The sequence below is a fragment of the Budorcas taxicolor genome, chromosome 19 (assembly GCF_023091745.1).
Source record: "Budorcas taxicolor isolate Tak-1 chromosome 19, Takin1.1, whole genome shotgun sequence".
Lineage (NCBI taxonomy): Eukaryota > Metazoa > Chordata > Mammalia > Artiodactyla > Bovidae > Budorcas > Budorcas taxicolor.
In genome coordinates this window covers 20,049,662-20,065,124 of record NC_068928.1, presented here as the reverse complement: position 1 = coordinate 20,065,124, position 15,463 = coordinate 20,049,662, and the positions used below count along the sequence as shown (strand labels likewise).

The window sequence follows — 15,463 nt, the reverse complement described above, 5'->3', positions numbered from 1 at the left end:
CCCCACACTCCTCTTCCAATGCCCCAACTATTCCCACCCTTATTGAGCCACAAAAAATCACAACAACAGAACAAGTTTGTGTTTACCGAACCAAGTCTTATGTTTTCTGTCCTCAATTGATAAACTAAGTTGGTTCTTTTGATGTTTCCCTCACAGAAAAGCTTCACATAATTGAACTGATCTTTTCCATAGGTCAGAGGCTCTTGACTAAATAAAGACTCTTGGCTTTAAAACGTTTCCTAATTTAAATAGCCTGTGGCCCTTTGACAGCCCTAATTCCCGAACCCCCAAAGCAAAGCCCAAGAGAACTCCTCTTGGCCCACCCAGGCAGAGGGCATCACCTGTCCCCCAGGGAGGCAGTGTCAATCTTGAGGAAGCCAGCGCAATTCATGAAGACTTTGGGACCCATGTGGCACATGGTGACCAGCTGAGTCCGGCTCTCGAGCCTGGTGTTGTTCTGTTTCAGAATCTGCAAGAGAAGCCTGGAGTGAGCAAGAGCAGAAGATAGGTCCCACCTCCTGGCCTGTTTCCAGGTCTCGGGAAACCTTCCACACTGGGAAGCTGTCCCAGCACCCCAATAGCTAACTGAACACTTGAGCTCAACATACTGCTACTAAAAAAATCATTTTAAAGAACTACACTGTGCCGAGCAAAGACAATGCACAGCTAATGCACAGCTTCAAAGTTGATGTAAAATATGCACTCAAGTACCCATCCCACATTAAGAAAAAAATTACCACAAATACTCTTGAAGGTTGCTACATGCCCCTCTCTGTATTGAAATCCTTTCTTTCCTCTGGGGGAAAAAAAACCCCACTATCCTGAGGTCGTGTCTAGCATACTCTCGCCTTCCTCTAAATCATGGCTTAGGCTATCTTTTCCACGAGCCACCAGAATGCGGTAGTGACGACCAGGACTGTGGCCACCTAGGCTGAAGTCTGGCCCTGACTCTCACTAGCTGGATGACTCTAGGTGAGCGCCTTTACCTCTCTGACCTTGCCCTTTTTGTCAAACCATGCTGGGAAAGTAAAGGTGCAATGAAATAAGAACTTTCCTTTTTTTCCTGATTCAACCCAATCCTACCTTCAGGAGATGGGTCCCTTTTCGAGGTCCTAGGCCACAGACATACTGAATCAAGGCCTGGCTGTAGGGGTGGGCAATGGCACGGTTGACATCAACTCCAACCTCATTGACTCGGTTGATGAATTCACAGTACAGGGCGCTGAGCAGCTCTTCTTTCACCACATGCTCCTGCCAACACACAGTAGGCGGGGATAAGGTTACTGTGCCACTCTGCCCACCTGGGCCTACTTGTCAAATCCTACTCACCTGCAACGGGTGAAACTTGAGGCATAGGATGTCTTCATCTGAGCTGCACACCTGGGCAAACTCAATCAGAGGGTCCTGGATGCGTCGGGCCAGGGAGACGGCCTGTCTCAGCACAGGAGGGTAATCCCGGAACTCTGCCTAAGGTCAGATGAGGGTCAGCAGGGCCACAAAGTCCCCTTGGCTCTAACAGTCAGAGGAAATCCAAATCGCCTGGCTTGATGTCATGTTCTCTTCTCTAGGACCATTTTTCCTGGGACCAATTTAATCTCTGGGGCTCCCAAGCTGAACTATGACTGGCATGATGGGAGATTTTCTGCACAGGTAAGAGAAAAGGTGCAATCCTGCGCCCCTGACAATCTTTGCCTCCTTATCTCCCTGGGGATAGCTCTTGCCTGTGTGAAGCCTAAGCGTGGGCTCCCGCCTTACCTCTGATTTCTTGCTGTTCATATAGAGGATGGCCAACTCGTTGTCAATCAGCTCCACCCCAATAGAGGACAGCTGCTGACCCTGGTCCAGCTCATGCACGATGCGCTTCACATCCTCAATCAACATCTGGGCATCCCTGGAGGAAGGAGGGGTGGTGTTCAGGGATATTTCTGGATAGTTTCTCAGGGATGAACCATCTCAGGGCTGGGAGCAGGGAGGAGAGAGCTTTGAAGACAAAGGGGTACAATATTCTACGGATACCCTCTCGAAGTGGGGGTATCATGTGTTATCAAGGATCTTCACAGGCACAGAGCAGATTCAACAATAAAGGATGAGTGGCTTTAGCCAGGCCTGGCCCAATCACCTGGTGCCCCACCCTACCTGTTCTCTCCTGCAACTGTCACCACATGAGGCTTTTTGTTCAAAAGGAATTTCTTCAGAGTTTCAATGTCTTGAGCCTGAGTGAAAGAAAATTGGAGCTAAATGGCTCTGAGGACAGGGGAGATCTCTAACGCTTTTCTCTCCGTATAAGTAGCTTGAGACCTTACAAGACCAGAGAATGATGATGTGTCATGCGTTGTCTAACTGGAACACACAACAACGTGACTAGGAGCTCTAGTCGGAAATTAAACATCTGTTAATCTTTCCTACAATTACTGTGTATCTGGCTTACACATGAGCTGTGGTTAACGTACTCAAGTCTTTCTTTGAACACGAACCACTACCTGGCAGTCAAGACTTCTGATCTCCACTTTAAGTTTTTTTTTCTTTTTTAAAAGAGTTGTTTGCTGAAAATTATGTTTTAGAATGGAACTCTTGTCAATAAAATGGAAAGATACTGTTATGTTAAAGAAAAAATCAGAAGGATACACACGAGATGGATTTAAATTTTTCCTTCCATGGAAGAAACACAAATGCTGAAAGCAGGGAAAAGGTTGGCTTAATGCCTCAGTGGCTTTCAGCTCCTGGAACAAGCTGACCTAGATGCAGTTAAGAACAGAGGCAGTAATGGCAGCTCCCAGAAGCACAAGGCCTAGGAACTGGCTTCAAGTCAAGAAGCAAATTCTGTTCCAGATCTTGAGTGCCATCTACTGCCTATGAAAGTGAGACTTATCCCAGGACGAAAGAGGTTAGTGAACAGGTCAGAGACCTTGCATAGGATATTGCTTAGACCATGCCTGCATATGTCCAGTGAATGATAAGACATGTTGAAGATGTCCACTTGATAACCAGTCCCAGCCACTTGCCTTCTTCTCCCGCTCTTCCTCTCTCCATGCAGTTCGCCGCTTGGTAAAATGAGGCAGCCGGAGGAAGTCTGTCACTTCTCCTTCACCATTGACCAAGGCGCAGAACACAGGGTGATCTCTGCCAGCCCGACAGAAAAAGAACCGTGTGATAATCAGGACTATAAGAATATGAGTAAGAGAAGAACAAGGTTAGGGAGACAGGTAAGGGGTGATGTCAGGCATGCAGGAACAGGAAGTTACCTGGCAGAGGAGAAAGCAATGCCTAGGACCCGGATGCCCTTCCCTTGGTTCTCATCCATAAAGTCGTCGTCTTCTTCTACTTGTTGATCTGGCCGGTAGGGCGCCACCCTCAACCAGTTGTAGAGCTTTCGACTACAGGCCTGGGGAGGAGACACACCAGTCACTATGGCTGTCAGGCTCGCCAAGTGTGTTACAGAAACAGGGGCAGACACATATTTGCAAAGATCTTATTTATATGTGCACATGTTTCTAGCCCTTGGCAGGCTGACACCCTGAAGGCACACCTTGTTCTTAACAATAGGAGAGTACAGAGGCCAGTCACATATAGGAAGAATGTGTGTACGGGGTGGGGGAAGGAAGGAAGAGGCTCTTCAAAGGGAGGTCTTAGAGTGACCCATGACCTTGTGTGCACTCCCTCTCAGGTTATGCCCAGGGGGTTTCCATTAGCTACAGGACAGCTATTAGGGGGTGCCTTCGTTTTCACCTCTAGCCTGGGGAAATTACAGGACTGAAGATTGTGCTGCTGGCCTGGCGTGCTGCAATCCATGGGGTCGCAAAGAGTTGGACACGACTCAGTGACTGAGCTCAACTGAAAGGTCGAGTCCCCGTCCTCACCTTTATGACGTATTCTTTGGCTTCGGCCAGCAGCTTGTTCTTGAGCTCTTTGGCCATCTGCACATACAGGAATTGCTGGAGAGCTCGCTCGATGGCCAGGGTGCGCTGCCGGTTCCACTCCTGCACCTGATGGCTGAACTCATCTCGGTAGTAAAATTGTTTGATTTCTTCAAAATACGTCTGGTCGCTGCCATAGCTGAGGGGATATAACACTGCTATCAGGGACAGAGAAGAGGTGGTGCCTGAATGCCCAGGAACAGAGTGAGCCAGAGACAATGGTTTGCTCAGTTCTGAAGGCGTGGTTCACATTCCTGAGGGACCCCTCCCTCCAACAGACTCCTGACCAGGCTTTCCCAAAATAACCCCAGGCTAGAGCTCTGCTTACCCTTCCACTCCCTTCATATCGATGCTGATATCAATGGTGAGCAGCCCTTCATCTTCAGCCAGGCAGATCTTGAGGAACTGGTCATCTCTCAGTTCCTTAACAGGCTTGTTCTTTAAGTACTTGAAGGAGTAAGCATAGTGGGCCTCATCCACATCCTGTATAACAAGAGGGAACCATCAGTCGACAGAAAGACTGGGCTGGACCCTGGGAAAGGCCTGCCTCTGCACTCAGGCAGACAGCTCAGCTAAGCGCGAAGGCAAGAAACTCAGTTCAAACAGAGCTGGACCGTAAGCTGGATCAAAGCCCTTCAGCTGGCTTACCTTTCTTCCTTTCTTAGTGGGGCTTATATTGAGCTTGGCCCTCTCCTGGAAAGTCTGTCTCAGCACCTGCCGGACGAGGGGCTCTCTGGCAATCTGCAGGGCTACCATGTAGCGGGCACCTTCCAGCACAGCTTCCGGGGTAGGGAACTGGCTGCAGGGAAAATGGAGGCGCTACAGGATGAGGACACCTTTGCCCGTAGGTTCCTCCTCTCACCAGCCAGCTACTGCAAGCCCACCTGCAAACATAATCCTTCGCCAGCTCCAAGGGCTCTGCTGGAAACTGCTCTGTCTCATGCCGCTGGTAGCTGTCCCGGAGGTTTTCCCCAAATTGCTCAGGAGTAAGCCCAAACTTTTTGGCCAGGCCATCTAAAGCAAATCAGGAGAGATAAAGGTAAGCCAACAGCAGGACTGAATAACTTCTTGGTTTTCAGTCTAAAACTGCAAATTCTGGGCAGTAAATTTAAGAAGGATCACCAATGAGCAGGAACAGGATGCCTCACAATGAACAATGAAAATGCTGGCTTTAAACAGAAACAGAAGAAATAGAAATTTTCTGTGGAAGTTATAGTTTAGCAAAAGAACTTCCCAAAGTTAGGATGAACTCTGATCATGTGTTTCCCACTCCTTCAGGAATTACAGGGAAAGCTGGACCATTCCTGTGGCATGGGTTTGGGTCATGGGAGCACGTGTTAGAAGTAGACTGGTGATTCACTCAGCTGTCCTTTAAGTCTTCATCCTACCTCCCAGTGACTATCAGGGAACTTATACAATTAGCTTTTACCTAGCCCGGCACTCTGGCAGATGGTGTACATGTCTCGGCGAGAAGCCTGCTTGAGCTCTGGCCCTCTCTGCTCCTCATCTTCTGCCTCCTCACCATCACCTGGGGAGAAACCATGAGTTAAGTCTTCTGGCTTCCAGTTACTTCCAAGCATCTGACACACATGGAGAGAAGCTTCAAAGTGTAATCAGTCAGAGGCATCCTTGGGAAGGCCATGGCCACCAAGCCTTTGGGCTGTCTTCTCCAACACTCACCTTCCTCATCTCCCTCTTCCCTTACACGCTTTAGCTTCTTGCGGCTGGCCTTGGCGGCATTCTGCATCTTAGGGATGTCACGACCATAATAGAGCAGGAAATGATTGTAGACATCTTTCAGTTCATCCATTGACTGAACATCCTTGAGCCTGGAGGGAAGGGACATAAGACCTCAATTTTGTCATGGAGGAAGGATATACCCCGGGTTTGCTACAAGAGGTACAATCCCAACTAGGATGGATGCCTGTGTTCTCCAATTTATCAGGGATACACAATGGCCCTAAACCATGACTTAATTGCAATCAAGGTACTTTCAAGAAGAAATATGTCAAATAATTGGTAGTTGTTACAAATGGCAACAAAAAGAAAGAGACAGATGAGGAAGCATGTCTCCAGTTCAGAGTTCTTGGGACAGTCTTTGTTCTTCCTTCCCAGGTTCACGCCACTAGCCATTAACATCACCTGCTGCTCTCCCACAACCCTAATTCCAGGCTCACCAAGCCACTTTCTGGCTGTAGTTTGGTTTCCCATGTGGCTTTTCATACAGGTAACATAAATAAGCAAACATGACTATCCGATTCTCTTAACCTTTTATACCAATATGGGTAAGTAACAGGAATTTGCCTGTCAAAAGAGCACTTCTGGTGTGTTAAGTTGGCTTTCTAAGGGATAGGTGCCCTGCTACGAATTTTACAAGATTATGCTTCTCTGGAGGGTGGGTGGGTGGGGCAGGGGAGGGGTGCACCTGCCTTTGGCGTGAGGGCTCCCTCTAAAGGAATAAAACCCGCATATGCTACCTCTCCATGTCCGTGGTGTCCAGAGCCCGGATGCCATCAGCAAGGGGCTTGTCAGGATCAGCAGAGATTTGCTCGTACTGATAAGCCTGCATCTTCTCAAACAGCCGTGTTAGGTTCTCCTTACGAATCCTCAGCTGGGTCCACTAGGACAAGGCAGGGCAGGGGTAAGGGCTGGTATTTAGCTTTGGAGACCCAAGGCCAGGCAGTTCCTTACCAAGAGTCCTTGGGGGAAGCCTGACAGGCTTGGGGGTTTGGGACATCACCTGGTACGTGCAGGAAAACTTGGGCCGCAGTAGTAGTAGTACCTAGTGCAGCCCTCAGCTCTGAGGGACACGGATCCCTATGTTACCTTTTCATCCCACTGCCACACCCTCCACAGGTCGTTGATATGCAACTCAGGCTCCACGTACTCCTTCCGGTAGAAAGCAATGAAAGGCACCTAGGAGGGGCAAAGAGATGGGCAGTCAGCCAGAGAGGAAAGATCTGCAAGGAACCCCTCTGCTAGAGGGATAAACAGCTCCATGAAATTCAGCACTGGGAACCCTGGCCCATCCAGAGCACATGCTTGTCCCGCCATGGGGGAACATAATGCTGCAGAAGGGGTGGTGGTTTCTTTCGATCACTTGAGTCCCCACATTTCTCGGTCAAGGGACCACTGCTGAAGACAGGAGGTGGTGGGGGCAGTCCCCACCTAACCTAGGTGGCCAACTTTTCCCTCACCCCTAGTTGACGTTCTAACCACTGCACCACTACAGTCTGAAGTGCTACCTCAAAATGCTGATTTCGCATGAAGCCCAGGGCCTCTTTAATCTTCTGAATTGTGCTGGGCCCTTTTCGACTGAAGCTGCTGGTTGGCTGCCCTCGGTCTAGGTAATCACAGCTTTCCTACAGTTGGAAGAAAAAAGAAAGAGCAACAACACCTTTACTTGCTTTGTCTCGCCATACAAAACTGCTTCTTGTCACAGGATGACCTTCTCAGAGTAAGCCTAGAAAAATCTCCTCATACACTCGTACACACATGCTGTTCTGTGGGAGGCCCACAGACATTGGGGGCAAGGGAGAAGCAGCTACTCATCCTGATGAGGTGACTTCTGGTTTGTGTCAAAACACAGGCTCTTTTTTAGGGGGGTACCTGCAGAGAAATGGTTGGTGTGGCAAAGGCATTCCTGTAGATCCAGTCCGCCTCTTCTTCCAGTTCGTCATCTTCAGCCCCCTTGACGGGGATGGAACGGAGCTGCAGGGGATAACACAGGAGCACGAGACTGATTTTATCTTGTATCTCATGCAGCAAAAACACACTCTTCTTCTGGACAAAAATATATGCTCCAGAGGCACATGTTTTCAGTACCCGGAAAAGTATTGTCTGGCAAGAAGTAGGCATGTCATATATTTGCTAAAGAGAGAGAGCCATTTCAAGAACCCTAAGACACATCAGAGTCTATGTTGAGCTAGACTTCCTGTACCCCTGGTCAGACTGGGGTTCAAAGCCAAGTTCCTATATATCATTTTTGGTTTTTTTTTGGCTGCGCCACCCTGACTAGGGATTGAACCCGTGGCCCCTGCAGCGGAAGTGTGGAGTCTTCGCCACTGGACTGCCAGGGAAGTCCCCCTATAAACTACTGTTAGATTGATCTCTGCTATAACCCTTGTACCAAGGTGGCTCAGGGCAGTTGACGACAGTTCAGCAGAAGGACAGAGGCTGGTGCTTCCTTACCTGGAACCTCTCAGGCAAGTCAGTGGCTCGGATTTCATTGTCCTGATCGGTGAGGTGGCTGCTTTCCAGCTCACTGGGCTCATACATCTCGAAGATGCTCCTGCGGCTCACACGTTTCTTGGTGGTCTTCTTGGGGCGCACTCGGATCTCACCCTCAGCCTCATCGTCCTCATACTCATACTCTTCCTCCAGCTCTTCATCGTACTCATTGTATTTCTCAAATTCATCGTAGTCAAAGTCCACACCAAAAATCTCCTGGGCTTCCTGCAGAGCCCTGCAGGTGAGAGCGAAAGGCAGTTGGCCCAGGTTCCGGTGAGAGGAGACAGATGCGGCCCCTGCAGGGATCTTTTACCTGCCCCGAGGGAACCAGAAAGGCTGAGGGAAATCTAAACAAAAAAAAAGCATATTCACTGCGGAATAAAGGCTTAGCTGGTGGCTATTTCTGGGGAAACTCATTTACTGAGATGAAAACCCATCTTTGGCACATGTTTGTGACGAGGATCAAAAAGTAACAGGACAGATGGGTTCATATCATGTTCAGTGGATCCACCCTTCGCTAAGATGTATTCTCTCAGAGCAAAGAATTTCTCAACAAAATTATACTTAGAAGACTGATACACAAACAAGTGAACACAGAGCTGCAGGTATTAGAGAAAGGCTAGGTCTTTGCTGACATGTGCCTCCCCTTCATCCCACCCCGGCACTAGGACGCAGAGAGAGCTTTCAGGGCTTCGAGGAGCAGTCTGACATCACTGCCTGGCGAAGGTTATCAGAGGCAGGAGGCAAAGTGGCTGAGAGCTGACTGTTCTAACTTTGGCCAAGGCCTCTGACCTCTTCCTTCCTGCCTGGGTCCACTCAGATGCCCTTATGACCACCTTGCCCCAGACTCCACTCACGCATCAGTGTATCCAGGAAGCTTTTTCCGCCACTTAGGTTTTTTCAGAGGTTGTCCATCATCGTCCACGATAAAGTCATCAATGTCTAGGTAGGGAAGGGAGGGGTTAGTGCCCAGAGGCAGGACTGAATGGCTTTAGTTCCTACTATATGAGTGGCCAGTGAAGAGAAGAGAGCCTTTGGAAAGGAACTCCTTTCTGTCAAATGCTGGAGGCCAGTAGCTGAAAAATGATTTCCCATCCCATTCCTCGGGGCAGGAAATCCCAACCCTCTGCCCCCAACGGGCTTCCCTGCCTGATGCTACGTACCTGACTCTTCATCATCTTCCTCCTCCTCTTCTGGAGGAGCCATGTGGGCCTCCACGGCCTCCTGCCCTTCTTCCCCTTCCCCATCCTGAAAGATCTCCTCTGCGATAGCTTCTTTCTCATGTTCCTCCTTGCCATATTCCTCCTCCTCGTCGTCCTCATCATCTGAGACTTTTTTGACACGTCGGTATTTTTGCTAGGGGTGGAAAGCCTGTCTGGTCAGGGTCTGAGGGAACTGGCGTAACAATGACTGCTCTCCAATTTCACTTCTATTTTCCCACCACAGTTACACAGACGAGGGAGATGGGGAAGAGGACATCAAGTGATGCCCCAAGGCCCACTCCTGAAACTGACAGGCACCCAGAACTGGGCTCCACAGCACGATACTGAGCCACTTTCTCCCGCTGAAGTTCCCCAGACGGTTCTGGATGTGCCTCCCACCACCCCCCAGAGCCACTGAGCTTCAAGGGCTTCTTCCTTCATCCTCAACGACAGAGACAAAAAAGGCACTTACTCCTCTTTTGACTTTGACACCCAAATTCTCCTCAATGAGATCAAAATCATCATCCTCCAGGCGGTCATCGAAAGATGCTAGAGAAGACAGAATGTTGCTGGTTGTGACCGGGAGGCCCCTCCTCCACTGGCTTCCACCCCAGCCTCACCTGACCCGGGGAGGGGCTACTCACTGCGTTTTCTCTTCTTGTGGCTAACTTCATCTTCTGAATCTCCGGAGTCACTACCCTCATCCTCCTCCCCTTCCTCTTCATCGTCATCATCATTGATAAAGCCTTTCAGGTTTCCTTGTTCATCCTGATCATCCAGGTTCTCCTCCTCCTCCTCCTCATCTGGAAAACATGCATGTTTGAGGCATGCAGTTTGGGAAACAGGCTGGCGCTAGGGCAGGACCACCTGCTTAAATGTTATTTCTTATCTGCTCTGAACCAAATGACCTGGATGCCATGTTAACGCTTCTGCTTCATCCAATCCAAAGACGAAAAACATGACCCCTGACTCAGAGCAGTAGCCTTTGGAAAGGAAACTCTTGTCTATATTCACTATCTGTCTTTCGGCAAGATGAGCTTCCTAATTACTCTGGATGGTCAAAATCTTGACTAGAGGTTTTACAGCCACCAAAAACTTTGGTTTCTTCCTAGTTTATAACCTCGGTAGCTATATTCCTTCTTTCATCTGTAAGGTTTTTGATCAAGCTTCCATTTTCCTTACTGTCTCTAAAGTTGTTTTCATGGTTCTACTCTGCTAATGATCCTAACGGTTGGGTTTGGACAGAAAAATTGGAAACTGGGTGCATAAATACCAACACTGCTAGGTGTCTAAAAGAGAAGCATCCCCTATGTATTTCTTGGTTGACTGGCTATCCCATCCCACTAATGTAAGCTCCACGATAGCCAGGTCTTTATTTTGTATTCCTAGTTCTAGGCACAGTGCCTGGCATATAGCAGACAGATACTTAGTAAATATTCTCTGTGAATGACTGAAAATTACTCAAGCTGGTACCTCTCATGTGTGATAACTTCTGTGCTCAGCCTGAGCCTCTCATCAGCAAGAATCCAACTATCCAAAGCTTAGCAATAGTGGGGAGAAGCTTGAGGCTGGGGCTTCCTCACCGTCATCCTCCTCTTCTACAAATTTCTTGTTGACCCGGGGCACCACCTCGCCGTCATCATTGTACTCTTCCTCGGACTCCTCGGCCTCGCTTTCCACAAAATCAGACATTGTTGCAGCTTCTCACGGCCTGCCTGAAGACGACTAAGGAAGACAGGGAGATGGGGATAAAAAACGAGAGAGAGGACTCTTAAACATTTCCACAGCCTTCAGCTGCGTGCCACTGCTCTGTCCAATCATTACCATCTGGGAGGAGAGAGTAAGAATAAAACGGCTCCATCTCTTCTCTTATCCACTCCTCTCACGACTGCCCCTCTCATGTGTACCTTTAAAAAGCAATTACGCTGGACATCTCTGTAAATACCACATGGCTTGTCCAAAGAGGTTTATCTCACTTACCATTTGGGGATAGAAATGGGCAGATGAAGAAAGAAATTAATGCAGGAGCAATTACATAGGTAGGGATACAGCAGTAGTGAGATTATATGACTCACTTGTAAGTCTGGCAAACAATAATTAAATCCCAACTTAATGACAGGAACTGAGCTATTGGCAGAGTCAAAAAGAAAATCTTTTTCAACAGATTAAACATCATTTCATGAACCTGACTCCACTTGTGTGAGTACTGGTCGGGAGCATTTGGGTAGAAAAGGGGCCTCTTCAGAAACATTAGGACCACAACTACATTGTGAGCATTCACCTCCCCAGCAAACCAACCAACCAAAAAACACTCTGAAAGAGACTTCCACGGCCTACAAATTAAATGCAACATGGTTAAATACAAACACTGCTGGGCTTAAGAGTAGAAATCAAATCCTGGTCCCAGCGTCTGCTAGGTCTTAAAGGTAAGCATATTACAGAATGTGCTTGAATATCAATGTCTTCATTTGAAAAAAGGCAATAGCACTCCCTACCATGCAGGGTAGTTGCGGATATTACATGATAATAGGGGAAAGAGTCTAGTTTACTATTTTAAAAAATGTTAACTGAATCGTAGGCCTAATTTCCAGTATTCTATAATTCAGTACCAACCAATCTCAACTTTGTCTTCTACCTCCCTGATGTTAGATGCATCCAAAATCTAGAAACGGCAGTGGAGAACCACAGAACCATGACATGGAGTTCCCTGGGCTTTAAAATGCAGCATACATCACACAAATCAGAGCATAAAAATTCCATTCTGGAATCCTGAAGCTGGCTGCTCTTCCACCCAGCACCATTCCTCATGCTGTCCTGAATTATGGTCCACTATGTCCATTTTTTCCACTTAGACCACAAGCTTCTGGAAGTCAGAGACAATATCAATTAAAGGACTAAAAAAAAAAAAAAAATCACAAAAACATAAACAGCAATATAAGAGGCATTACACTCCATTTTTATTCTGTAGCGGATAAGCTGTATCCCACCAGGTGCTCTATACAGAACAGAAACTGCTAAGTTAAACAGATTACTAGTTCTTGTCTTCTCAGTTAAAGTGGGCCTGGAGACGGCGGAGGTTGGCTAATGGCTATCTCAAGTGGTCTAAGCTCTAGAAGGAGCCTTAAGTGCTGTGGCTCTAATTCTCCTGAAAATTACCCTTACTGACATCAACTGATACCATAACCAAGTAAAGATGAACTGAACTCAAGAAAACAAAACTGAAGGTACAAGTTCTGGTGGAAAGGGAGAATCAATGAGAAGGGTCTTATGTTCAATTTTAGACTGAAGTTTCAGATGCCATTCTTTTTAAACTGTACTGAATGTCTACCAAGTACAAACACTCTGCTAGGAGCTGGGAATTTGAAGAGAAATAGGATTCAATATTCCCAAGAAGTTGACTTCTAGTAGAGGGCCAACAGAGGACCATAAAGGGACTTCCCTGGTGGTCCAGCGGTTAAGAATCTGCCTGCCAATGCAAGGGACACAAGTTCAAGCCCTGGTCCGGGAAGATTTCACATGCTGTGGGGCAACTAAGTCTACATGCTGCAACTACTGAGCTTCTGCTCTACAGCTACTGAAGCCCCCACGTCCTAGAGCCCCTGCTTTGTAACGAGAAGCTGCCGCAATGAGAAGCCCACACACCGCAACAGAGTGGCCCCCACGTGTCGCAATGAGAGAATGCTCACGCACAGAGACAAAGACCCAGCATAGCCAAAAATAAATAAACAAACGTGGGCCCTCCCTAATCTACTGCACACCTAACAAGTTCCAGACACTTAATAAATAACCTATTTAGCCCAACATTGTCCTATGAGTTACAGCACATTTCTCTGTCCTTTCAACAGAGGAAAAAATATACTCAGAGATGAAGTCACTTGTTCAAGGTGATACAACTTTCAACGGTAAGACCTGAGAGTTGAGTTAAGGTCTGTCTGACTCCAAAGAAACAGTTGTTTCTATCATATCAGTAGCTCTCAAAGTGTGGTCCAGGGATCACCCTCTTTCCTTTCATGTGTAGAGTGAAGTGTTCCAGAGGTCATACGACATGTAGTATCACAATGAGCTGAATGCAGAAGCAGGTGTGAGAATCCACATCATTGTATTAAAACAAACATTAAAAAGATTTGCCAATGAGACTTCCCTGGTTGTCCAGTGGTTAAGAATCTGCCTTGCAATGCAGGGGATGCAGGTTCAATTCCTGGTCTAGAAACTAAGATCCCACATGCTGCAGAGCAACTAAGCCCATGTGCCACAACTAACCCCTGAGGCAGCCAAGATAAATAAATAAATATTTTTTTTAAAAAATTGCCAAAAATGCAAAAACAACAACAAACAACAACCTAACCACCTCACAAACCCCCAAACAAAAATAATGCTACTCTTCTTACTACATTTTATTTTAAGATTATACTTGTTTTCCATAAAGTGTTAGAATGTAGCAGGCTTATTTTCTCAGTTTTACCGGTAAACAACTGGCCCTTGAACACGGGTTTGAACTGCATGGGTTCACTTGTATGTGGATTTTTACCCCCCAGTAAATATAGTATCCATATTTTCATTGTACATATCTTAAAATTAAGTATGGGAGAAAGTTTGTGTTCTGTTAGAGATCACAATATGTGGAATCAAAAGAATCCAGGTTTGAGTTTTGAGTCCATTCAAAATGTTTCAGCTTCCTGCCCTTGGGTGGAGGCATTCATCAATTCCTTTGTTTTTGAGGCAGAGATAGCAGTATGCACATTGTGTGTGTGGGGGTGTGTGTCAGCAACTCAGCTCCCTGTTGTCCCCGGGTCAACTACAGTTGACACATAATGCTGTATAAAGTTAGGTGCATAATGTGTTGATTTGATATACTTGTATATTGCAAACAGGCTTATTATTAGATTAAAATCAACTAACATTTATCTATTAGTTTTAACTTCTAATCTGGGGAAACACCTATACATATAAATCTCATAAATATCCATGGATGTAACTCACATAAACAAAATATCTTTGTAATCTTTTATTACCTTCAAGAGTATACAGAGGTCTTGAGATCAAAAAGTATGGGAGCCCCCTATATTAAACCACGTTTAAGTCCCGCAGGATGGTGATATTGGAAGCCTTGGTTAGACTGATGCCCCCGCCCCCCCCAGATCTATTTCCTTAAGGTCATTATCCTGAGTACACCCAAAAGGTGAGAAGAGTATCTAAAACTTCTGCCAATTAAATGTGGTACTCTAATTTTAATATGGCTCCCCCTCAGCCCTAAGCTGAGTCATTAAAAATAGATTTGGGTACAGCACCCCCACACACCGCTTGCTTTAATTAGGCTATCAGATCCACAAATTCAGTCTTCTAAGGCCTCAACATCTTCACACTAGATGCTGGCTCCTCCAGACCAGATGCCCTACAGCCTACTTAGCAGAGAGAAATAGTCAGTCTACCTAATGGAAGCAATGGCTTTCTTCTGTTCTGGGGGAAGCTGGTGCTCTGTGCTGTGCGCAGCTTTCCTCCCATCCCTTAGGTTAGCAATGAAGTACATGCTGTGCTATATAGCTGGGAAAGGCCCCCAATCTAGCTCACTGCCAAGACTTCCAGTTAGAGGCTGTGCCAGAAGCAATCCTGATTTGCTGCAACCTGGGGGAGCAGGATGTGCCGAGGGCGCTGCAGCAGCACTGCAGGCTGAGGGTGGCCAGCAGCAACTACTCCAGGACAAAACCACCACCGATTAGTCTATGATTATCACTAATAAATGACATCTGAGAAGACTCTGAGGTTGTTTGGATTTTGTATTTAGTACTTAGGCTCTTGAATTTTTCCCATATTCAGACTCTAAACTTAAACTCGCTACTGAAACAGATCCACAAGGGCAGTGGGGTAGTGAAAGGAGGTTTCCCCCGGCAGAGGCACAGCTGCAGTAGAAGATGTGGCTCAAAGGGAGAGGCTGTCGGTTACCATGACATTCTCTGGAAGAGGAATGGAGCTGGGATCAGATTGCCACAGGGGAGGCCCTCTGCAGTCCCTCCCTTTGAACATGACGGTGAGGGAGGCAATTAAAAGGAGACCAGAGCAAAAAGATGTCTGTTAATTCCCTCCACTGGCAGCTTCAATTAACATTTACAATTTTGTTTT

General features: G+C 47.0%; 1 protein-coding gene across 1 annotated transcript in view; it reads right to left on the bottom strand.

Annotated features, from left to right (window-relative positions):
• SUPT6H (SPT6 homolog, histone chaperone and transcription elongation factor) overlaps window positions 1-15,463 on the bottom strand; it is a 30,749-nt gene that overhangs the window by 11,422 nt on the left and 3,864 nt on the right. Inside the window, exons 2-24 of the mRNA XM_052657021.1 lie at window positions 10,930-11,071; window positions 9,991-10,149; window positions 9,819-9,895; window positions 9,308-9,500; window positions 9,002-9,086; window positions 8,106-8,379; window positions 7,524-7,625; window positions 7,160-7,276; window positions 6,741-6,830; window positions 6,392-6,534; window positions 5,595-5,743; window positions 5,344-5,442; window positions 4,799-4,928; window positions 4,563-4,713; window positions 4,243-4,397; window positions 3,858-4,053; window positions 3,243-3,382; window positions 3,003-3,120; window positions 2,137-2,213; window positions 1,756-1,891; window positions 1,330-1,467; window positions 1,084-1,251; window positions 342-469 (exon numbers count right to left, since the gene is read on the bottom strand). Of these exons, the coding sequence (XP_052512981.1) occupies window positions 342-469; window positions 1,084-1,251; window positions 1,330-1,467; window positions 1,756-1,891; window positions 2,137-2,213; window positions 3,003-3,120; window positions 3,243-3,382; window positions 3,858-4,053; window positions 4,243-4,397; window positions 4,563-4,713; window positions 4,799-4,928; window positions 5,344-5,442; window positions 5,595-5,743; window positions 6,392-6,534; window positions 6,741-6,830; window positions 7,160-7,276; window positions 7,524-7,625; window positions 8,106-8,379; window positions 9,002-9,086; window positions 9,308-9,500; window positions 9,819-9,895; window positions 9,991-10,149; window positions 10,930-11,038 (3,134 nt within the window). The 5' untranslated portion in view covers window positions 11,039-11,071. The remainder of the gene's footprint in view (window positions 1-341; window positions 470-1,083; window positions 1,252-1,329; window positions 1,468-1,755; window positions 1,892-2,136; window positions 2,214-3,002; window positions 3,121-3,242; window positions 3,383-3,857; window positions 4,054-4,242; window positions 4,398-4,562; window positions 4,714-4,798; window positions 4,929-5,343; window positions 5,443-5,594; window positions 5,744-6,391; window positions 6,535-6,740; window positions 6,831-7,159; window positions 7,277-7,523; window positions 7,626-8,105; window positions 8,380-9,001; window positions 9,087-9,307; window positions 9,501-9,818; window positions 9,896-9,990; window positions 10,150-10,929; window positions 11,072-15,463) is intronic.